Source organism: Numenius arquata, chromosome Z (assembly GCF_964106895.1).
Source record: "Numenius arquata chromosome Z, bNumArq3.hap1.1, whole genome shotgun sequence".
Lineage (NCBI taxonomy): Eukaryota > Metazoa > Chordata > Aves > Charadriiformes > Scolopacidae > Numenius > Numenius arquata.
This window is the reverse complement of record NC_133616.1, coordinates 15,898,221-15,921,867: the sequence shown is the minus strand read 5'-3', so window position 1 is coordinate 15,921,867 and position 23,647 is coordinate 15,898,221. Positions and strand designations below refer to the sequence as shown.

The following is a 23,647-nucleotide window of genomic DNA, read 5'->3' as shown; positions in this document are numbered from 1 at the left end:
CTGGGCAGCCTGTTCCAGTGCCTCACCACCCTCACAGTAAAGAATTTCTTCCTTTAATCTAAATCGACCCACTTTCAGTTGTTTAAAGCATTCATTGATCTGGAGGCAGTAACATCAAAGCTTTGTTAATGCCAACATTTAAGATGCTTCTCCAAAGGCACTTAGGATGGGAATGAGAAGACACTACTTTAGATCATCCTCAAAGGACAATAAAAAAAAAACATTGCCAAAAAAAAATTACAGATCTCGCGCCAGGAGCAATGTTTTTGTTAACGTGCATAGCCCGCTGCGAAAGGAGAAGTTTGCACCCGAGGGGGACGAGCCGCAAGCAGCGGCTGCGAGGGGCGCCCAGCTCCCGGGGGAGAAGCATCCCAGCAGCCGGGGCCAGGGGCCGGCAGAGGTTGTGGCCGAGCCTCGGGGGCCGCGCAGGGGCGCAGCCGGAGCCGGGGTCCCCGGACGCCATCCCGGGAGCAGACGCCTGCTCGGCCGCACCTCCGCGGCCGTGGCCGAGCTCTCTGGGACGGCGATGGGGCTGAGCCGGCCGGATGGAGAGCTGCCTGTCGGCGGGTCCGAGGGGCCGGGGCCGCCGCCCTCCTCCCCCCCCGGGCACCCCTGAGGGCGGTTCGCGCCCCCAGGCCCCCCGGCCTCCCCCCCCCGCGTTGCCGCCCGCCCCGCCAGCACCCACCGCGGAGGGGCGACCGAGCGGCACCGGCAGGGAGCCCGGGGGCCGTCCGCAGCCCCGAGGGGGTCCCCCAAGGCCCGGCGGCGCTGCGGGAGGCGGCCGGGGGCAGCGGCCGGGGCGGGGGGAGGCGGGGCGGGGCGGGGCCGGGCCGGGGCCGGGCGGGCTGAGGCGAGCCGGCGGCGGCGGGAGAGCGGCAGGGCGGCTGCGGCGGCGGTAGCGGCAGCGGCATCGGCATGGCTTCCTCGCAAGGGAAGAACGAGCTGCGGTTCGCTGACTGGATGGCGGCTCTGCCGGGCAGCATCCACCGCACCCCGCTCACCAACCTGGCCATCCCGGGTAGGTGCTCCCCTCCGCCTGCCCTCCCCGCCGGCCGGGAGGAGAGCGGAGCGGTGAGAGAGGTCCTCCGCTGAGGAGGAGGAGGAGAAGGAGGAGGCGGCGGCAGCGAGCCCGGAGCTGTGCTGCTGTGTCTCTCCCTCCTCTCGGGGTGCCGCCTGGAACAGGGGGAGCGGAGCGGGGCTGGGGGGGGGGGAGTGCCCGCAAGACGCGGTTCCCCCCGCCCCGCAGCGTGAGGAACTTGCAGGCGGCGGCAAGGGGCCGGGTCCGCCGTTCCTGCGGGCGGGCAGCCGGTTCCCGCACCGCGTACGGGACCTCAGCCTCACCCAAATGCCCCGTATTTGCCCCTTTCTTCCTAAACTTGTGCGGCGGGGCCGGGGCCGGGGCCGGGCTGGGGGAGCCGGGGAGGACGGCGGGGTCGGCGGGCGGCACCGCTCCCCTGCCCGTGGGCTTCAGAAAACGTTCCATCTCAACAGTAATTTTAAGTAAGGCGAGAAACGGCAAGGTCACGGTGCTCCGACTATGAACTCTTTCTTTCCTGCCCTCTGTGCGGGAATTTTTATTTTTCTTTTTTTTTAATTTTTTTTTTTTTTATTGGTAAGGTATTAACTGTAACTGTAGACTTATGCAGGATACACGTCAGAATGCACACCAGTCATAGATTTGGATGAGGGAGCACCTTGTTTTGCCATACCTCTCTGGTACCAGCATCCCATCCCCTCCGAGATGAGTAACAGGAATGAGGTTTCAGAGATGCCGAAGCTGTCATGTCTCTTAAGCTCCTTACAAGAAATGCTCACTTCTTGCAAGTTTTGTGTAGCAGCTGCTGGTATTACAGCAATTTTTATAACACCAGTCAAAGATATTTTTTTAGGCAGTGTAATTGAAGCAACTATTTTCTAGAATGTGTTTTCTATAGTTTCATTTAAACACAGGTGTGCCCTGTTAAAATCTCATGTCTCCTAGTTTCTTACAGTTTACACAAGCTGTGTCTGGTATTTTACTTCCTACGCTGTTTTTTGCTGTTGGTTGAATAATATGCTGGATAAAATTGTGTCCCTCCGAGGCATAGGAATCCAGCATCTGTAACTGTTACGTCAAATTATGTTGGAGCTGTAAAAGCTTTTGGTGTTAATAACTTTTCATTATGTTCTTGCAGAATATAGGCTATGGTGAGAAATGAGTCTGTTTGCGATTCATTGTGCCTTTGCAAGTTAAATGTATTGTTTCAGAGATTTTTTTTCTTGGTTTTGAGGAGATCATGATCAAACTTGCTTCCAGATGCAAGAAATTGCCTTTGGTACGCATCACCTTTAACTGGCTTGACTGAAGCATCACGAGGCTGTTATTGATGCAGCTATCTCACCAAGATCCATCAGTTACTTTCTCATAGCCTCTTTGTAAAATACAGGACAGTTTTTCACAGTGTACGTTTTTCAGAGCTTTGGTAGTAATAATATAAGCTTTCACACTTTGTTAACATGTTTAAATTAAAAAACAAACAAACAAACAAAAAAACCCAAACAAACAACAAAACCAAGCAAACCGAAAACCTACTGTGAGTTGTAGGTGCGAGTTAATCCCAGTACAGCATTAAGCAGTGGGCAAGTTCTGCAGCCTATAAGTGCAGAGATTGACCCCTTATATTGGCAGAAGGGTTTTTTTCATGTAACAGCCATGCACAAAGGTTTGCTTTTTGTGAAATTAACTTCTATGACTTGAGTGGCACATAGAGCTTAATGGGGAGGGGGGCAATATATGAATACTGAATATTTTGTATGACTTGGTCAATTAGGGAGCCCAACACACAGGCTGTAGGTATCAGTGCAGTTTAAATGTTATCTTCTAACAGTAAGTTTATTATTATATTCAACACACAATGGGGAAATATACAATATTAGGACAAAGGTAGACATGGGATTGGTTTCATCCTGTAAGAAGAAATAACCTTTCAGACATTCATAATGTTTTATTTGAAGTTTCCTCCCATATGACCACAGCTGACCATCAATGCTGTGTGCGTAATAGCTATTAACATGTAACTGCTATTCGAGTAGTTAGTGCAAGGAATGTGTAGAATCCAAAACCTCATATGTCAAATCTTTGTAGCTTTAACTTGTGAATTTTTAACTGTTTTGGAAACTAATATTTAATTACTAATGTATTCATACACTTACTGTTGTATCTTTCAAGTAGCATTTTGTTGACATTGCTTTGTTTGTTTAGTTTGTTTGTTTTCCCTACCACAAGAAGTTAACAGTACACTTTTGTTTTTTTCCAGTAGGATGTAGGCTTCCCTTGTGCAGTAGGAATACTGATTTTAACCTTAATTCAGCAGAATAGGATTCAGTTTCAGAGCCAGAGTAACAGTCCAGTGCTAATGTTGAAGAAAACAATTAGCTTGAAAGTGTTAGAATGAATCTTCCAAGTGACTGTATCATCACTTATCCAATACAGAGGATGTTCCGCAATATTAGGGGGAAAATGTTGTTGTTTTATTAGAAATCATTAGTACATTTCTCTTTGTTTGGAAGGAGTGCTTGGAACTGAGATGATACACTGTGTTGTTTTTGCACAGACACGCGTGTAATATTTTAACTGTTGCAAAGAGAAACACAAGACCCATAGTATTCTGTCATGATTGTATTTAAACAATACTGTTGAAGGTCTGTTATGTTCATATTCTTTTGGGTTTTTGTTTTTGTTTTTTTTTTTGTATTTTTTTCTTAAATTGGTCGGTTGTTAAGCTTATGCAGGCACAAATTTATACTATTTACTGTCACTTACGCTTCCATAGTCATTGCTGGATTTTGTTAGTATTCCAGCAAATTCATTTACTTGTTTCATCCTCTGCAGTTCAAGCAGATACTTTTGTTTTCCTAAGACCAGGGATCTAGTAGATGAGGCAGAGATCTCTGATGTAACTTGGGCCAGCTTTGTCGATCGGAAACTTTTCCATTTGGATTTGTTCCAAATTTGAGAATGATGGATTACACAGTGATGTTTTCTTCTCTCACTGTTCTGTCTATGTCTGTGTTCTCTTGCACTGCAAATGGCAGATTTTCCTCAAGTGGAGGATACCAGTAGCAAATAATAGTATACGCTATTTGGAAATAAAATAATCTCTTAGCTTCCAGAAAATACCATGCATATGTAATCTTTTATTGCTGTGACAATTAGAACAATGAAAGGATATCTTTCTAGGATTTCAGCCCAAGGTTTATGTCTCCTAGTGTTTGTAAACTACCTCTTATGTTAAAAGATCTCCCTGGCTAAAAAAAAGGTGGAGGATTGTGGATTATTTAGTAGTTGTTGTTGTTGTTGTTTTTCGAGGGAGGGTGTGTCTCTTGGTAGTTGGTGAAGTGTAGTTTTATTCAATACCTGTGACTCTCTGACCAGGATAAGAAATAGTTTGTTGTAGATAATATATGTTTATAGAACTGAAATCCTTCTGCCCCCAGGTTGAAGCTAGAAGGTGAGGCATAGAGAGCCTATGTGTTCTGCTGTGTTAATGCCCTCTTCTTCATCTGGGTTGAGGGTAGGAGCTATGTGCAATGCATTAAAATAGACATCAGTAGGCAGCATTTCCTTATGAATTGACCCACTTACTGATCAATTACCTTTCGTATTGACAATCTGTTTTATATCAGTCTGAGTTTTTGTACAAATAATATGTGGGATACATGCTGCCTTTCCCCCTGGTGCTAATATTCTAAGCCTCTGAGAAGTCTGTAAGAATAATTTATGATGGAGGAAAGTATTTTCCTCCCCAGGTACATACTCCCTCCACCAAAAGTGGTGCTAGCCTAAGATCTGCCATATAAGCAATCTTGATGTGTGCTAGGGGCATGTCTGTCCTTCATATAAGTGTAGATAAAATCTTCTGAATGAATTTGAGACCTAAAATATCCCTTGAATGCATAATTTTGAGAGCTGTGACTCTTCAGGCTTTCGTTTCATAGGAGTGTTTTCTGCTTTCTTTGAGCAGATGAAACCTTTGACCTCAGCATGTGCTCTTGTTGCTGGAGGATTCACCATGAGCAATACAATTCTCAGTGAAAATTATTTTCACAGTGATACCAGCTTGGCGGCTGTGTTTGCTTAATATGGCTCCTTAAGAGGAGGAGTGCACAGGACCTGACTGGCTTCTTCTGTTTCTGAGATGAGATTTAATTTTATTTTTTTTTGTATTTTGATCTGTAAGGTTCTTTGCCCATCAGCCAGAAAGCAATTACTAGACACAACAGAGCTAAAGTTGGCTCATTTTAAATAAGAAGCTGTTGGCAGGTGGAAATTTTTTTATGCTACCCACCTTTAGAAATAGGCTCCGGGACTTGAAATTTGTATTTTGTGCTATCCCACTATCATCACGCTTTGAAAAAAAAAAAAAAAAAAAAAGCAAGACTTCAGAGATAATTAGTTTACAAAAAGGAAGGATCAAAGTTAGTGTCAAAGATGGAAATGCCCAAGATGACAAAGAGGTGGGAGTTAGTACAGGGAGTCTTGGGAAATGCATACATGTTACTGTAGCTGGAATATTTTAGCCATTTTTTGAATGACAGCACTGCTCAAGTAATGTAATAGCTCTGTTTCAAATATTTTAAATTTCTGTCTTCCATTGTAATACCTTGCATATATTCAAGTGATTACTTCTTGGGCAGATACTTCTCATTCTTAGCCCCATGGGGAAATTATTTAATCTCAAAAATGGCTAGAAATACTTCCATGTTGGTTATGTAGATACACAACATTTTCACTGTTTAAACGTTATCGGGGGCTCTTTAATTTTGAGCTTGAGTAAATTGGATCTTTCTGAGTGAAGAGTGATTGTCTTTGGGAAGCACTTGGGACCTGTTTCATCCTTGTATGTCCACTAGTGGTCAACAGAGTACCTCTGCTTCGCTTGCCAGGCTACGATTCTGTGCAGAATTAGCTCTGCTTAGAGCTGTAAACTGATGATGCAGGTAAACTTTAAATAAACCTATAATGCAGGTTGGCCGTTAGCTTTTGACATGCATGTAAGTATCTGGAAGAACTGTTTATTTTTCCAGTGCACTCTGTACTCTGTTTTGGTGTTCTACCTGAAATAGGTACTTAATGCTTTATTTTCCACTCAGGAAGTGAGTGAAGATCTTCATAACTGACCTCTCTGATTTTTTTAGGGTAGCTCTCTCCTTCGTTATCGATGGCCTTTTTTTTACATGTTTGATCAACAAAGCAGTCTCTCACTGGCCCTACACGTGCTAATGTGTCGTTTCCAGCTCTTTCAGAAATATTTCTGTGTGATACGCCATTAATTTCCCCTGCCATGACATGCTTCTAGCATGCACAAAATGAAGCTGTTGTGTTCCTCACACTGCCATAAAAATGAAGCAGTTCAAGCCCTTCAGTCACTTGCCCATCTGCTACAAGAAGTAATTTGAAACTGTTTTTGCTTGGTTTCCCAATAGAAGCTGTTTATTTAATCCAGCAATCTCTGTCCACTCCGTCTCCTGCGGCTTAGTTCCAGCAGAGCTGGCTTCTCTGACCTGCCTCGCATCCCACCACCATGGCAGGTGCGGCAGAGGGAACGACTTTATTGCCATCTGGAATTATTCCTCTCTTTCCACCTCATTGAATTTCTGTTTCATTTCATCTCTTGGCTGAAAACTTCTTAACTGTTCTGTGTATCCAAACTGCCCTTTCCTTCTGACAGTTTTTATCTTTGTGTTTGGTATGTGTTTTATGTTTGGTAACTCCCCAGCCTGGAACAGCCCTCGGACTACTACCATGTGGGTGGCGATGAAGCCGCAACATACAGCCCAAGGGGGATCAAAAGAGACTTCAGGGCCTTGGGATGGTTGGTAAGGGAATCCGGAGCCCAGGTTGTTTTTTCCTCTCTCCTCCCAGTTGCGGGCAGTGATACTGAAAGAAACAGATGGATCTAATCTATTAATGCGTGGCTCTGTGGCTGGGGTCACCAATACAATTTTGGGTTTTTTCAATAATGGGATGGCCTACGTGGTGCCGGGCTTGCTGGTGTCAGGTGGGATTCACCTTTCTCCAAGGGGAAAGAGGGTCTTTGCTCATGAGCTAACAGGGCTTATTGACAGAGCTTTAAATCGGGTTCGAAGTGGGAGGGAGTTAATGTCGGGTTTGCCCATGACAAGCTGTGGGATGACAAGCCAAGGTTAGAAGGATGGGGTGCTAGCGAGGGCCCTCAACCTGTTGCTTGGAGACCTGCTGGGTACACTGCAGCACACTTGAAATCTTACAGAGATGAGCCAGGAGATCCTGAGGCAATAGGAGCCAACAGGGAAACACCAGTGAAATACCCCAAAGGAATGAAGGTGTGTTCCTCTAAGAAGGTGACATGGCCAACAGCCAAGCTGAAGGACCTCTACACCAATGCATGCAGAACGGGCAATAAACAGAAGGAGCTGGAAGCCACCATGCTTCTAGAAAGCTACAACCTAGTTGCTGTTACTGAAACTTGATGGGATGAATCCCTAACTGGATTGCAGCTATCAGTGGCTACAGGCTGTTCAGACGGGGTAGAGGCATTTCCCTCTACAACAAGAAATGGATAGAGTGTGAAGAGCTGTCTCTGAAGAATAGCAACGAGTAGGTTGAAAGCTTACAGGTAAGAGTTAGAGACCAAGGCAACAAAAGGAACCTTGTGGTTGTAGGCAAGCCAGGAGATTCCTGGAATTCATCGAGGATAACTTCTTAAGCCAGGTCATAGGCAGCCGTATCAGAGGGAATGCGATACCAGAGCTGTTGGTCACCAGCAAGCGAACTAATCAGAAACGTTAAGATTGGAGGCAGCATGGGCTGTAGTGGTGTTGCACTGGTGGAGGTCGCAGTCCTGAGGGATATGGGTCAGGCCAAGAGTAAAGTCAGAACCCTGAATTTCAGGAAAGCAAAATTCCAGCTGTTGAAGGAGTCACACAATAGGACCCCCTGGGAAACTGCCTCATGGGCGAGGGAGCAGATCAGAGCTGGCAGATCTTTAAGGATGCTTTTCATAGAGCACAAGAGCTCTTGATCCCCATGTGTAAGAAATCAGGAAGGCAAGAGACCAGCATGGATGAGTCAAGACCTGCTTGTCAAACTTAAGGGCAAGAAGGAAATGCACAGGCAGTGGTAGCAGGGACAGGTATCCTGGGAGGAGTGTAGGGGCACTGTCTGGTTGTGTAGGGATGGGTCAAGAAGACCAGGGTGCAGCTGGAACTCAGCAATGGATGCAAAGAATAAGAAGGGCTTCTACAGGTATGTCAGCCAGAAATGGAAGGTCAAAGAAAGCGTATATGCCTGTGATGAGCAAAACCAGCAAACTGGTAACGACAGATGAAGAGAAAGCTGAGGTACTCGTCAACTTTTTTGACTCAGTCTTCACTAGCAGCCTCTCTTTCTACACCTCTCAAGACAGGGATTGGGGGAGCAAAGTCCCTCCTGCTGCAAGAGAAGATTAGCTTAGAGACCCCCTGAGGAAATGGGAACACATAGAAGTCTATGGAACCTGACAGGGTTCTGAGCAACCTGATCTTTTAGATGTGCCTACTCATTGCCAGGTGGGTTGGACTAGATGACTTTTAAAGGACCCTTCCAACCCAAACTATTATATGATTTGTGTTTCTGTGTTTCAAAGAGCAGCCAGTTCCAGTGAGAATAACCTCTATGCCCATCTTGTCCTTCCTTCAAAGTAGTACAAATTATAGGTGCTTAATCTGCTTGTGCAGTCCTTACAGTAAAGGCCATGGGACACTGCAATTAATATAATTTGGAAGAAAGGTGGTTCAAAATTGTACAGAAGTGCTGGGGTCAATTAATGTAAACAAATCTTAGAATACTGGGTTGGAAGGTACCTCAAGGATCATCTGGTCCAAATTTCTTGGCAAAAGCACAGTCTAGACAAGATGGCCCAGCACCCTGTCCAGCTGCGTCTTAGAAGTGCCCGATGTTGAGGAATCCACCACTTCCCTGGGGAGATTATTCCAATGACTGATTGTTCTCATTGTGAAAAATTTTTGTCTTGTGTCCAATTGGAATTTCCCCAGGAGTAACTTGTACCCTTTACCTGTCATCTTATCCATGTGACTTCTCATAAACTGGGAGTCCTTTCCCCCCTCAAGTAGCCTCCCAGAAATGGGAAACACTAGTGATTTCCTCTGGGGGATGCCCACCTATAAGGTGGGTCAGAAGGAGGATTCGGGGAACTACAGGCCTGTCAGTCTGACCTTGGTACTGGGGAAGGTTATGGAGGAGATCATCTTGAATGCCATCGAGTGGCGTGTACAGGACAACCAGGTGATCAGGCCCAGTCAGCATGGGTTTATGAAAGGCAGGTACTGCTTGAATAACATGGTCTCCTTCTGTGACAATGTGACCTGCTTAATGGATGAGGGAAGAACTGTGGATGTTGTCTACTTGGACTTTAGTAAAGCCTTTCACACCATTTCCCACAGCATTCTCCTGGAGAAGCTGGCTGCCCATGGCTTGGATGGGAGTACTCTTTGCTGGATAAAAAACTGGCTTGATGGCCAGGCCCAAAGAGTTGTGGTGGTCGGAGTTAAATCCAGTTGGCAGCTGGTCACAAGTGGTGTTCCCCAGGGCTCAGTTTGATTGAATATTAGGAAAAAAGTTTTCACCGAAAGGGTTGCCAAACATTGGACCAGGCTGCCCAGGGAAGTGGTTGAGTCACTATTCCTGCAGTTATTTAAAAGATGTGCAGATGTGGCATTTATGGACATGATTTACTGGTGGCTGTGTTAGGTTTACGTTTGGACTCGATGATCTTCAAGGTGTCTTCCAACCTAAATTATTCTGCAGTTCTGTGATTTCAATGATGAATAGTTTGTGCGCTTATTTTCATGTATTTACGCTTTTGATAGAAAACTGTACTGGTGCTGCATATGTTTGCACAGCTAGACCACTTGAGGTCATATTTCATATTTTCATAGTAAGAGGACAGTTTCCTTATTGGATATAGATAGGTAGCAAAGAAATAGTTTGTACTAAGAAGTGTTTGGCTAATCTGGACTTCTGAAATAACTTAATTTGTTTCTACCATTGGCTAGATGGAAGAGCAGCTAAACAACAAAAGTAGAAATTGTGATTTATAATACCAGTAGTAACCCCTCCTTAAATTGTCATTTGTCCAAAATGCTTGAGGCAAAGCTGAAGATCCTTCTTCCCTCATAGATTAGTTCCTGTTAGATGGGGACTAAATGCGAAAAGGTGCTGAGTGCTGCCAGCTCCCTTGGAACCTGAGGGTCCGCAATCTTCCATCAGCCTGGGTCCAAGTATCCAAATGTGATGTTCCTGTTGTAGGAAAATGTTGTACTACGTCAAAGTTGTTTTTCTTGAGGTGAAATGGAAAACTTCCCCTGTTTGGAGTACACATTTGGTCTTTTTGTGTCTATTTTAAAACCATCTCACAGTTTTCACCGTGTTCTAATTTAAAGCAAATCACTAGAACAGTTTTCAGATGCTTTGCCACCTTTAAAAAGATCTGTGTTCATATTAAATAAAGTTTAACCTCTGTTTCATCTAATCTCTTATCTGGTTAGCTCACATACTTCATCTTAGCGTTTCAACTCTGAAATAAAATATTGCAGAATAGCCAGAAAAGGAGAAAGGAAGAGGGGAAAAAAATGGTTTTTCTTAGTTGTAGTTCCAGGCTTCACTCCTCTCTGTGTGACACTTAAGATGTTTCAGATAATTGGAGATGTATGACATGCACTGCTGCTATGAACGCGAAAACCTGTCCACAAAGTTTATTGGATTACAAATTTTGCTTGTGATTTTAAAAAAAAAATCAGGATAAAGGGCACTGAACTAACCTTGCTTTTAAATAAATTGTGTAGCTCTTTTTTTTTTTTTTTTTCCAAAATAAAACCCAGCAAGATGAATAGTGCGCTTTATGCTTTACCCTGTTGTTATGCTATCATCCACAAAGTATTCATGTTTTGATAGTAGAATTTTTTTTAAAAAAATCTTATTAAACATTGGCATGTATTTATACTTTGGCAGCCATGCAACTTGGTTTTATAACTACGAAAAGCTGCTAAACTGGGACTTAAATGAGAGGAGGAAAAATGCATGATATATGAGTAAACGCAGTGCTACACACTCAAACTGTTGGCTTAGGTCCTCAAAGTGTATTAGTTTGTTTTTGCTAAATCCTTTTGTTAAAACTTTGTGTTCTTCAAAAATACATGCTTCAAGCTAGTCTGGATGTTCACACCAAAGCCAAATGACATGTTTATACATCTTCTGAACCAGCACGTGACTGGAATTGTCTTCTGATGTTTCACTTGTGTGCCTGCCATTAAAGGGTAGAAGAGAAATGGAGAAGATTTAGCCATTCTTGTTATCTGGGAAGCTGCTGTATGATCTTAAGAAAGCTGTCAGAAACCTCTGCCATACCTTCTTCGTTGTAGACAGGAGTGGTAATCTCAGAAAGACTACTGATACTGAGGCTGGCCTTGTTCTTAGGAGGAGAGCTGGGTTAGGAAGCGTGCTCCATAGGTTGTGGAACATTTCACTGACCATGCTAGTGCTTTGGGAGATGCTTGTTTTGCACTGCAAAGCTCTCACAAGCTTTTGGTGGAGTGCTGCTCTCCTGCCACATGAGTGCTGCCCAGAAGTTACTTTGTCAGCACAGGAGAAGTTTGAGCAGGTACTGATGCTAGGTGCTAGCCCAGGAACCCCAACGTGTTTGCTATTTTAGGATTAGTCTTATCTCTTTCTGTTGAAGTCCTTACATTTTTCTAGAGTGTTTGTTCTAATAATGTAGATCATCTTCACAAATACTGTCTCAGAAGCTGTGCAAGCTGAGGAGGTGGCATTCCTTACATACCATGTGTGCAGGTGCACATTCCCATCATGTGATCCAAAAAATGTGAATCTTCTGCATTGGTTCCCTCAGACTTGAAGTGTCTACTTTGACATGTCAAAAGTAGCTTATCTGTATGATGGACAGATCAGGAGATCACTTTGAAGCTACTGTAGAAGACATCTGCCAGTTGCTTTTTCCATTGCTGGAAAGCAAGGAGGACTACATTGGTGCTCTGCATTGCGCTGTGCTAGGGGTGAATCATTCTTCAGTGCACTGGGGTGAGCTGGGGCTGGATGAAGCTGGTTTTTAACAGAAATTCCCCAGTTACCCTCAGCCACAAAAAGGGGGAGGAGGCTGTTGACCCAAAGTTCTGCTGGAGGCAAAGATCTTACTTGGACATTGAACAGCAGATGCTGTGGGTTTGTCTGTGTCCACCTCTGTATCCTCACTGCACTAAAAGAAGAGCTTTTAGGGGGTTGCATCATTGGATCCCCAGAATGTCTTCTCATCAGGTGCACAATGGAATTAGCTGTGCTTGCTGCCTGTGCATAATGGGCTTCAGAGTACAGCACAGGAGTCAACAGTGTATTTTTTTGGTCAACAACTGCATGTTTAAATTCAGGACTAATTAGGCCATGTAAATATGTGAATTTAAGTATGGAATTTTCTGGTTTGGGTGGTGTTTATGGGTTGGTTTGGTTTTGGTTTTAGTGCTTCAACTTTTGCCCCAGTTGGTATATTTCTGTCACTGTCTCCAGGATTGAAGTGGAGACTTTTCCAATGGCATGGAGATGCTTGGTTTTGATTAACTTTAATCTGGAAAGCATTGCTTGGTTGGAGTTCTGGCTTACTCTGCTTCTGATGCAAAATTGTCAGCCTTTGCACTTTCCAACAAGAGAGGTTGCCTCAAAAGAGTCCTGTCTGGGATGAGGGGGAGCACATGTATTTTGACTTTCTCGTCATGCTTCAAGGCTTATCTAGTAGTACAGGCTCTTGCTGCAGGAGGGAGCTGGACTCATTCTGTTAGCCAAGTGTTACTTAGTGCATGTGCCTAGTGAGTGTTTTGAGAAACATTTTATAAGTTGACAATAAATAAAGAGAAATCAAGCCAGCTTCAGTAATTTTTGGATGTAGCTTTCTTACGGGGTAAACAAGCCAAGAGACACTGAAGGACACAAATGGTGCACGTGTGTATGAATGCTTTTGTTTCTAGTGTGCAAGACACAGGAATCCCTTTAGAAATCACAGTGCGGAATATGGAGAAAACTGGGATTTCTAAGATCAGTTTTGATGAACTGGCTGTCAATGATGCAGACTCTCCTGGCTGGAAATGATGTGAGTATGAACTGATAAAACACTGACTTGTCTGACAGCTCAGGGTGGTGTGGTGGTGGTACTGAGGAGAAGTGGTTTGCTTTTGTGCCATTACGTATTTGATCCTGTCGCATCCTCCTGCTCTGCAGGGCTCAGAACAACTCACTGAAAGGTCAGCTGGTCTGGTCCACCTTATGATTTCAATTCCTAGCTGTTTGTTAATGTGCTTTCTACACCGCAGAATTCTTACAGCTACCTTTGAGACGGCATCCTTTATAAAAACAAGAGTAATCTCTGCTGTTGGAAAGTGACTTAAATTTTGCAGGAGATCCCTGCTGATACGTGGACAAATAAGTAGTATTAAACTGAGCCAGGGCTGTACAGTGTGGGAGATGCAAAAGGGTGGAGATCTAAGGCCAAGATGAGAAGTTCTGTGCTGAAGGAGAACAAGGGTGCAGTTAGTTTAGTACCTTGGCTCGGGCATTTTCTCTGGCCAGTGTCAGGGAAAGGGCTTAAGGATGAGGTGAAAACTAAGGGATATTCCCCTACACATGCACCCTTTTACTTTTCTGGCCTGTGGATTTCTTGAGCCAAAAGGTTGCATCCAAATTATTATGTTGTATAATGCCTGATTGACCGCTTTTCCAGCGGCTTTCAAGGGACAGCTGTGCCCTTTCATCTGTGAGGCTGGAGTAGGGACTTCGGCTAGTCCCCTTTAGTGTGAGGTTTGTATGGCTGTGGGGAGAGGGCACAAGACGGTTTGTGACACTGGGTCAGTGATGGGAAAATGTCACAGGGACAAGAGAGGACTGAGAAAAATTTGGGTCCCTGTTTCTGGAACTGCTTAGGTTTATGACACTGAGTAGGTACTGAATAGAACAACAGAATCTGTGCTGGGGGCAGTGGATACAGCCTGAATGCCTCCTTCTCAACTGAGCGTGGATGTTCATCTTGTTTGTGGTCTCCTGGAGCCTGTGAATCTTGCCCACCGCTGCGGAGTTATCAGGGCATAGCTGGAGGACATCCTCTTCGTTCTTCCAGGGCTCAGTAGTTCCTAGCTATTTACAATCCATGGAAATCAACGCCTCTCTTCTCTGGAGGAAGCATCTTTCTGAAATGCATGCAACGTGTCACCGATACTAGAGGAACTAACATTTGTGGTAGCCTCTTTCCAGCCCAGCCTGCTTCTCAAGTAGGTCTTCAGGCAACAATAAACCAGCAGTGTAATTTTCAGAACTGGATTTTATCTTTCTTTGACATTGCTTTCCCAGATGTGCCAAGAGAGATAAGATTTCTTAATCTTTAAACCACCTTTCTAGGGTGTGAATTAGCTTGAATGTTATCAGAGAGAGGGGAGGTGACAGTGTTTTATTGTAATTTCAAGTTTTTTATAATAGGTCTTTTCATATTTGGGATGGTATTCAGAAACACTGCTAAGCAAACTTAATGCATTGGAAGCAACTTCGCCAAGTCAAGTGAGAGATAATGCCCTTTCCTTTCAAAATTGCTATTGTCTACAAGAGCATGCTGTTCCTGGAACACAGAAGGCAAACTAAACGCAGTCCCTTTTATGTTGCACTTTCCTTCAGGTGTCATTTCAACTCTGTCTTAAGTGTGGAATACAAGCCAGAAATACTTTGCTGGAGAATGTATAAAGCCAGTAGAAATATGGAGAATTATTCTTCTACCATGGAAATTATGTTTAAAAGTAAGTGGGGATATGCTAGCAATCCTGTCTCTCTGTCTTAGGTAATAATTTGTGAGCACTGTTTTAATCTAGGAGGCAAATTAATGTGTTTTCAAAACTCCCACCAATTTATGGAGAAACCAAGAAAGACCCAAGATGGAGAGAAGGAAACATTGTGTTTGAAGTAAGCTTTTTGCTTGCCCTGGACCCCAGTTCACAGTTAAGTTTGGGTGGTTGTTTTTTCTTGTTTGGTTTGACTTTGAACAGTTTATTGGATGATAGAATTCACCGACTGCCAGGAGAAGTTTTTGACATTAGTCTGACTGGGTCTGGTTTTCCACTGCCTTGTACCATCTGTAAATGCAGATCTGTGTGAAGTGTCACTAGATCAGAGCCGTAACTCTGTATTTTTACTTTGTGCGCTATGTGGTGTGGAACTGAGTCTGTCTTGGTTAGCTCTTGATGAATAAATTGCTCTTACCAGCTGAAGAAAGCCATGCTGATTAGATGATGGACTTAAATATGGCCCTTTAAAATACCCAGTGCAACTCATTTGTCAGAAAGATGAGTACCAGCTTATATTGCTTCCAGTCTTTAACCGGTATTAAATAGCCACATGAAAGAAAAATAATCTGTCTTCAAAGACAAAAAAATCACAAGCTTTACAATTCAGCCTTATCCAAAAATTCCATTGTCTTTGATTATGACCTAAATATAAATTAGGGAACAGCTAGAGAAAAGGAGGATTTGGGATTTTGCCTATTGCATTTTGAAGTCAACTGACAGACACATTGTGATGACTAATTGTGCTAGATCAGGCCCTTAGTTTCTTATTGTAGTGACTTAAGGAGCATGCAGAAGAGGAGGAAATAGCATATAATCTAATCTTTTTTTGAGACAGTGTGCTGCTGAAATACCAATAAGTAATATTTTGATTTTGTTCTGTGTTATAATGATCCTGGAGCCAGCTGGCCTTTCACAGACTTGTTCTTTTTTACTGTAAAATTAAGAAAATATATGAGGCTTTCAAATGTACTAACATTTATGTATAATAATATGTTTTAATATTTAGGCAGCGCTATTTCAGAAACAAGCCAGTTTATTTTCAAAGTCTCAACATGTCTTTTAAGATGTTCATATAATTGAAGTCTAGAGAACTCTGGTTTTTGTTTCAGAGTTCAAATGTAGCAATCGGTTTTTGGAATTACTGTGGAATTGAGATACACATAGAAAACAGAAAATACTCTCCAGGAAAGGGCTTTAAAATGCCTGTGTTGTACTTGAAGCCATGTATGGTTGTTTCATGAAGCCTTGGAACACAAAGGGTCTTTATATCTCTTTCGACCAGCTCCTTGCAAAAGACCAATCATCTTGGTTTGGTCTCTGATCTTGGCTGGATTTTCATGTCTTGTTACTAACTGTGGGATAGTTTGAAAACAAGTAGTTTCAGTAATACTGAGGTGCAAGGGGAGAACAGAAGGGCAGCTGTCAGAAACAGTGTGGGTTTGTGTATGGCATTAAGGGCAAGGATTTATGGGGTTTTTGATGCCTGGATTGGGCGCTGAGAAGAGCAGTAGAGGTGGAGATCACAGTGCAAGTGATCAGACTTGGTGACTTTGATATTAGGCCAGCCAAAAGCGTGCAGCAGATACATCTCTGTATCAATGTGTAAAACCACTGATGATTAGTAGTATGGCTCATCTAGGACACTGCTTCTGAACTCTGGTTGTTGGTGATGCTTCCAGAGGGAGATGTGAGATCAGGTTCAGTAAAATGTATTTAAAGCCAGAGATGTGCACTTAAAGCTTATCTAAAAGAAGCGGTCAGAGCGTGGAAAGCGTGTGCCTCATTTGACCATCTCCATATCCTCCGTACTACACACAAATTGTAAAGGAGTCATATTCTGTGTTCTGACAGGATGTTTTCCAAGTTTCATGGACAAGAAAATGAAATGGCTTGCTTAAAATGAGGGAGGCTGATCCAGGAGTAGGAAATGAACCCGAGTTTTCTAGATCTAAATTCAGTGACTTAGCCTTTGAACCATGCTTTTTCCTGAATGGTAGTGTAATTTAGAACTGGTGTATTCTCCTCTGACAAAGAATTATGGTGTTGTATAATAGAGGACAAAGAGGGTATCCAAAGCTTCTCATGGCAGCTGACACATTAGGTTTTGGTGTCTTGTATGTGAGACGTGTGGTTTGCACTTTGTCATAGCAGCAAGGAAAGGAAATATTTCTCACAGGAAAGCAACACAAGTTCAGTAGCCACCAGAGGGTGTGATGGCCTATGGAGTGCTGGATTGCATCACCCACTGCTGAGGTGGTCTCTGAAGAGAAGGACCATCTGGAGGCAAGATCAGAAGGTAAGTGGTTGTGGCAGATCCCTACAGGTTAGAGCCTGCGCTGCAGGAGATGAGGTTTCTGGCCTCATTTAAAAAGCAAGGAAATTGTTACAGCAGCTTTAGCCAGATGGGAGGCTTGCAAGGTCTGCAGGGGAAGGGCTGCCAGTTAGCAAGAAATCCTGGGTTATTGCACATGCTGACTATTGGAGTTGCAGGCAAACATTGCCTCGCTGTTGCGCTGGATGTTTCCTGGTGTCATCCAGCAGTGCTTTTCCCCTTTCAGCAGGTGAACCATAGCCAGCTGGTCTTATCTGTGTCCTTCAGTCACCTGTGCAAAGAACCAGAGTGTGTGATTTGTTTTCTGAAGTGAATTGAGCAAGTTGCATATGACGGTACCCTTTAATATATGCTCATCAGGAGTGGGACAAGGTCTGAAAGCTTGAAGGCACCAGTGGTTTCATCCATTCACCCGAAATCATGCAAGAGAGAGAATGTAGTAAGTTAGAAGGGGAATAAGTACACTGAAGGGTGGAGGGATGAGGACAACCCATTTAGGTTACTACCCTAAATCCCTGCCTGCAGATACGGGGGTGAGCGCTGCCAGATTTAGCTCCATCTCTTTGCAAAGCGTTGCTTCAGAAAGCATCTAGAGCTCAGCCCAGGAGTGTTGTCACTTCTAAGACTTGAGCAAAAGTGAAGGAAAATGTGTGCTCAGAAAGAGGGGCCACAGGTATTGCACTGCTATTGGGAAAATAAATTAAATTTACAGCAACAAAAACCACATTTTGTAGCTAAATAAAAGGATATGCCCAGGCACTTCATCAGCTGCTAAGTTCATTTGTGGGCTCTGAAAAGACTACTTCTGTTGTTCTTACATATGTTCTGAAAATATATATCGCTGTAACATCCGTATCTATTAAATTTTGTCCTTGGGACCTCTTTTTAGAAAGAACTGTCTGTTTCCTTAAAAACAGGCCTTTCCAGGCCTTTCCTTAAAAAAATGTGAAAGTGACAGAATTTGCTTTGGAGAACTTGAAGTAAAAGAAATGATAAACCATGCAGGAAGAAGGTTTCTGCAAGCTCTCGGCAGAACAGGGATATGTTCTGACGATTCCGCGCTGAGATCAAGCTATTTTGCAGTACTGAAATATTCCACCAGTGCCAAGCTAGGATATTTAAAGTGAAAACTGTTGTCGGGAGACTCTTTTTTTTTTTTTTTTTTTTTTACAGCTGCCGAATTTAAATTAGGATATGAAATTGCTGAGGGCCTAAACTGGTGTTTGCCAGTGGGCCTATGCCTTCTGTTGCACGCTTCTTGCTGCCCTCCTCAAATTCGTAAAATTGTGTTGACTTTATAGAAAAAAGTTTCAAGTAATTTCTTTGGGGGGGGGGAGCTGATGAATGACTTTGGCTAAACCACAGGTTAAAACTTGTTTACTATTACCCTGTTGTGTATGATACTTGCTGAAAAAATAAAATAAAATAAAATCTTGGTAGTAGTGTTTGTATGCAATCAATCTGAATGGCTTTCAGGTGAAGACAGCACTGAATTGGTAAAATTGGTTTTGAGCAGGGTGTTTTTTCACTGCTGCCATGTTTGGGTCCTGTTTCATTTAATGTTTTTCATTAATCACTTAGATGAGAACAAGCTCATTATGAAAATATGTGGGTAATAACAATTGCAAGATGCACATGAGAAAAACAGTAGCCCATATTGCGCCACAGTGAAATGAACTTCATTTGGATAAAAATAAACTGACAGGCTGGGGCTGAACTGCAGATTTTCAGATTTCAGATTCAAAAGGCAGTTGTTTTTTCAGAGCAGGGATTAAAAACATGGTAATTCAGGAAGATACCTGGAGGGACGCAGTGGCTGGGATTTTGACAGGTGAGGCAGCTGGGAAGAAATTGCTGCTGCAGGCTTTAGCCACGTGCTCAGAAGCATGGTGTGTAGCGTAGAGATGGTCATCTGGTGGGGCTGCAAATGAGGTTTGGTGTTCATCGTTACTGCAAATACAGACAGAAATGGAAGCTGTAAGTGAAGTGAGAAAGCCCTTTGAGATAGTGTGTCAGTGGGAGGAGTGAAGCACCCAGGTACAACTCTGGAAATCGGGCTGAGATCAGCAAGAGGTGACAACAACAGGGAAATGTATCAATAGTGGATTAAATTACTATGTGACTCAAAGAAAAGAAATGAGGTATGATCCCTTTGAGAGCCTTTAAACATGGATTGGAAAGAGTGCCTTGTTGTCCACCAAGGACACCATCAGCTCTGCAGAGACTTATTGCTGGCGGTTGGCAGCAAGTCAGTGATACTTTACTCATGAAGGACCATTCCATGGAACACTTCTGGAAGTTTCTTAAGACATAAAAAATGCCCATCCATGCCTCATTGATTTCTCTCGAATTGAGATCACCTTCTGGCAAAAAATATTTAGGAGAAGTAGGTTAGAGAGTAGCAATTCAGACGCTTTTTATAGTCCTTCATCAAGGACAAGTTTGGAGGGGTACTGTAAACTCAGAGTTCGCCAGTAGTGCAAACCGTGGGTGAGTTATGGGAGCTTTTGCCCTATAGAAATTCATGCAGTTAAAGCCTTAGTAAGATTGTTTTTGTCCTGCTGTACAGAAAGCCTGGGCAAGCACTGGAAGAGTGAATTTTCTTACAAGATTTGACCTGCTCTCTGACCTCTTCTCTGCAGGGGGCATCTTAAACTCTGTCAAAATGCAATGCTCCTTTTCAGTGAAGTTTTGTGCTGAGTAGCTCGGTCTGGTAAAGAGCCAAGAACTGTGACCTAGGACCCTCTCTTTAGATGGTTGCGAGTGTGGCAGAGCCAACTGATTTACAGCCTGGGAACAGCAAAAATCACTTCTCACCAAGAAGCAAATTTTGAATTCTTTTTCTCTTACCATTGAGGTTTTGCCACATGAACAGGCCTACTCCTTGCACCTTAAGAAGCCTCTTACAGACCTGGAGGATGGGAACCACAGCTGAGCCTTAACTAGTCACAGGTGTAATTCAGGTGAGCATTACATTCATGTCTTAATGCTTTGCTGGAATCAAGGCACATTCTGTCTTTTAAGAAAATCTAAAGCAGGGAAAGTGAGATGAAATGTGTTAATAATTAAATGTAATATTACTTTTGAGGTGCAGTAATACTTGGAGGTTAGCTGTCCTTGAGCCATGGGGAACACCCGACCAAATACTGTACCAGGGCAGTTTCCTGACAGTCTTGCTGCCTGCAGCTCAATTCCTATCAGTCTTGGGCTAGGCAGGCTGAACCTGTATTTTTGGCTACTGTCTGCACTGTCATTACTGCTCTGCCACAACTTCAGCCTTAACCACATGGAAGAACCTCTGCAAGACCCAGCTAGTCGCATCCTGTGTTAGAGAAAGACATCTGTAAGATAAAGGCAAACCAGAGTTTTGGTGATGTGGAAAAGATGCCTAGGGTCTCCTGTTCTGAAGCTTATCTTGTAAAAATATATACTTAAAACCAAGTCCTGTGAATTTACACAATTCCTGAATGTGTGTGTTAAAATGCTGTGATGCTTAGCAGGGAGCCCATGTGATACCAAATTACCCTCTTCTTCTTCAGAGAGCGGTGCTAATTTTCTTTGCAGATTCACAAACAACTCAGGATTGGAACAATGAAGCCCAACCCCACAGAATTACCACAGTATTTGTTACTCTGTTCATACTGCCTGAACGACCCTTCCATCCCTAATGCAGTCCTCTTTGTACCCTCGTAAAGACATTATCCCTTTCAAAGGGTATTCGAGGTTCAGGCACGTGGCAGCATCATTCTGTTTACAAGAGCGTGATTCTGACTGTGCTGTGCTCCATAATGACAGTTCCCTGGTTGCCTAAGAAGAGCATATTGCTCAGTAACATGTCGGAGTAGAATTTCAAAGCCTTAAGAAGAGCAAATGGTGAGGAGTCGCTTACCCCAGCCAAAGGGAGAAGGGGCTGAAGTCTTTGCTGCTCCTGTGCAGGTCAGTTTTTTGGAGGTCAGTGGAAGATGATGTGCCATAAACTATTCCGTGGGCTGCCCTTTTAAAGCTTTTAATGACACATTTTATTTTGACACTAGAAATTATGAAATCCTGAGGAGGCCATTTGCTATATCAACACCATGAAGAAGGTTGGTATTAGAGACCCTGTGAGATTCATATTTTTGATGGAACTGTCTCTTCCTACAGAGTATGAAAATGTTTCTGAGTCTGATTAAAGAATATGAGCAATGTTTTTTCAGGATGGCTCTCCAGTAGGAACATAACTATCACAGCATGCTCTGGGGGTAGTCAAGAAGTGAAATATAGATGTCATTTTTACTCCATATATATTCTGCTTGGAATTAAACTGTGCATTTTTACGAATGAGACTGCTAGCAAAACTGATAGATTGAGAAGTGAAATCTGTTAAAATGAGATTAGAGCTCTTTCCAGAAAAAGCACTCCATCTCAGCACAAGGATTTGGGGTTGTGGAATTATTCTGTGGCTTGAACTGATTTCTTCTTCTGGGCTATGAAACAGTTCAGCATAAATAACCATTACCTACGATGTCTGTAAAGAAACTGATCTTAGATCCCATAAGACTGTTGTTGTCTATTTGCAGTAAATTCCATATTGTCAGGAAAAGAATTTGGAAAGTAACAGATCTGTATGTTTTTTTCATTAGTCGTTGACAAAAGCCAACAAAAAAGGAATACTTTAATTGGGATGGAAAAATAGGCATTTTCTTATTAAAAAAATTACTTCAGTCATAGGTCAATTTAAATCTATTAATTCAATAATGGCAAGATATATCAAACCCAAAAGATTTATTTCAAACCAAGACCTTATGTTTGAAGTGCCATATAAATAGCTATGCTGCCATCTCCCCATCTCCCTACAGTCTCTCCAGCAGTGACTGTACACAGAGTTGTAGGGAAGAGCAAGAAACAGGGACAGGCAGCTCGGCTACTCCCCATGCACATTCTTGCAGGTTCCAGCTACTAAATAGGGCATAAGCTTTGCTTTTGCTCCACTGAAATACTTGTGTGTCTTCTAAATCTTCTGGTGATGCTGGATGGAGAGATGCGTGCTTTTTCAAGACCATGAAGAATGTTCAGTTAGTTCTGTTCAGAAAGCCCTTAGAGTCAAAGTAGCTTTTTATTCTGTGAGTTTTTCCAGATCTTGAGGGTTTTCGATCTCCTGTCTGGGCCATTTTACAAATAGGACACTTCTTGTTCAGGAGTCATTTGCAGGGAGCTGAACGCCTCTGTGCAGAATGCTCTGTTCCACCGAGGCTCCCCATATTAAGCTCCTATTTTAAAGCTGTTTCAAAAAGAACAGATTTCTGGTTGAAAGCTTCCTGTTCTGTGACATCTGTAATATAGATTTTTATTTTTTGAAAAAACACCAAACAAACACTTACGTATTTCAGTTTTTGGTGAGTGTGGACTTAGATCAGAAGTAGGACTTGCAGGATGGCAACTCTTGACAAAAAGCCAAGATGAGCTGGAGGTACTTGAGAACTAAGTATGTTTCTGCCTCCAGTGTTTTAAATCCACTTCTCTTGTGGAGCTGTTGTAAGCTGTTTTTGTTGAACAGCCTATATCGACTTCTAAAATGATTTTGGTGTGAATCTGTAGATATTGTCTGTTAATTCCCTTGGGTATTTCTGTTCTATAAACCAACCATGTAAGATTACTTTCCTCTAAAATAATACCTTGCAGGCATTCTTGAAAAATAAAATGTATAAGCTTGGATGGATACGTGATCACACATAAAAAAATGTTATTTCTTACTGATTTAAGTAGCAGAAGATACTTTATGAAATGGACAACGCATTTTGTTAGTTTAGGATCAATGGTCTAACAAAAATAATCCATTTTCTATTACCTGCAAGACGTGGAAAGTGTGGTGGTATCACCACTTTGCAGAGGCTTCTGAGACCTTGGTCAGAAACCAAGCCATTATCGCTTCTTTTTATTTAAAAAATAAAAGAATTAATAATAAAAAAACCTCCAAGAGGCAGAGGCTGCTCCTGACAAGGTTATGAAGGCATGATTTACTGCAATGCCAATTTTGCTGTCTGCTTCAGGAGAAATTTTCCCTGCGTGGCTACATGGCTGGTTTACTTGTACGTGCTCTGAAGCAGTGAATCTTTTTTAGTCTTTTAGGAGCAAAAATTTGTTTTTAGGAGCCAGAAGCAGGCAGCGATATCTGAAAATACTCACTTAAATAATATGCAGAGAATATGTGAGCTGACATAGTTTTGCTCTCCAGATTGAACAAGGAGTGATAATTGTGGCACAGTTAATCAAGGGCATTTAATCATGGCTACAGCCATTTCTTATAACTAGATTTTTTTTTCTCACTTTATTTCTTTCTTCATAATCATTAGATTTACTTAATTGACTTATACAACAGTGCAATCCCGTTGACTTGCAGAATTTTTGCTTTCCTTAGTCTTACTGTCTTTT

General features: G+C 42.9%; 1 protein-coding gene across 1 annotated transcript in view; it reads left to right on the top strand.

The window, feature by feature from the left end:
* The first annotated feature begins 915 nt into the window (after nt 1-915).
* PLCXD3 (phosphatidylinositol specific phospholipase C X domain containing 3) overlaps nt 916-23,647 on the top strand; it is a 79,424-nt gene continuing 56,692 nt past the window's right edge. Inside the window, exon 1 of the mRNA XM_074166624.1 lies at nt 916-1,018. Within this exon, the coding sequence (XP_074022725.1) occupies nt 916-1,018 (103 nt within the window). The remainder of the gene's footprint in view (nt 1,019-23,647) is intronic.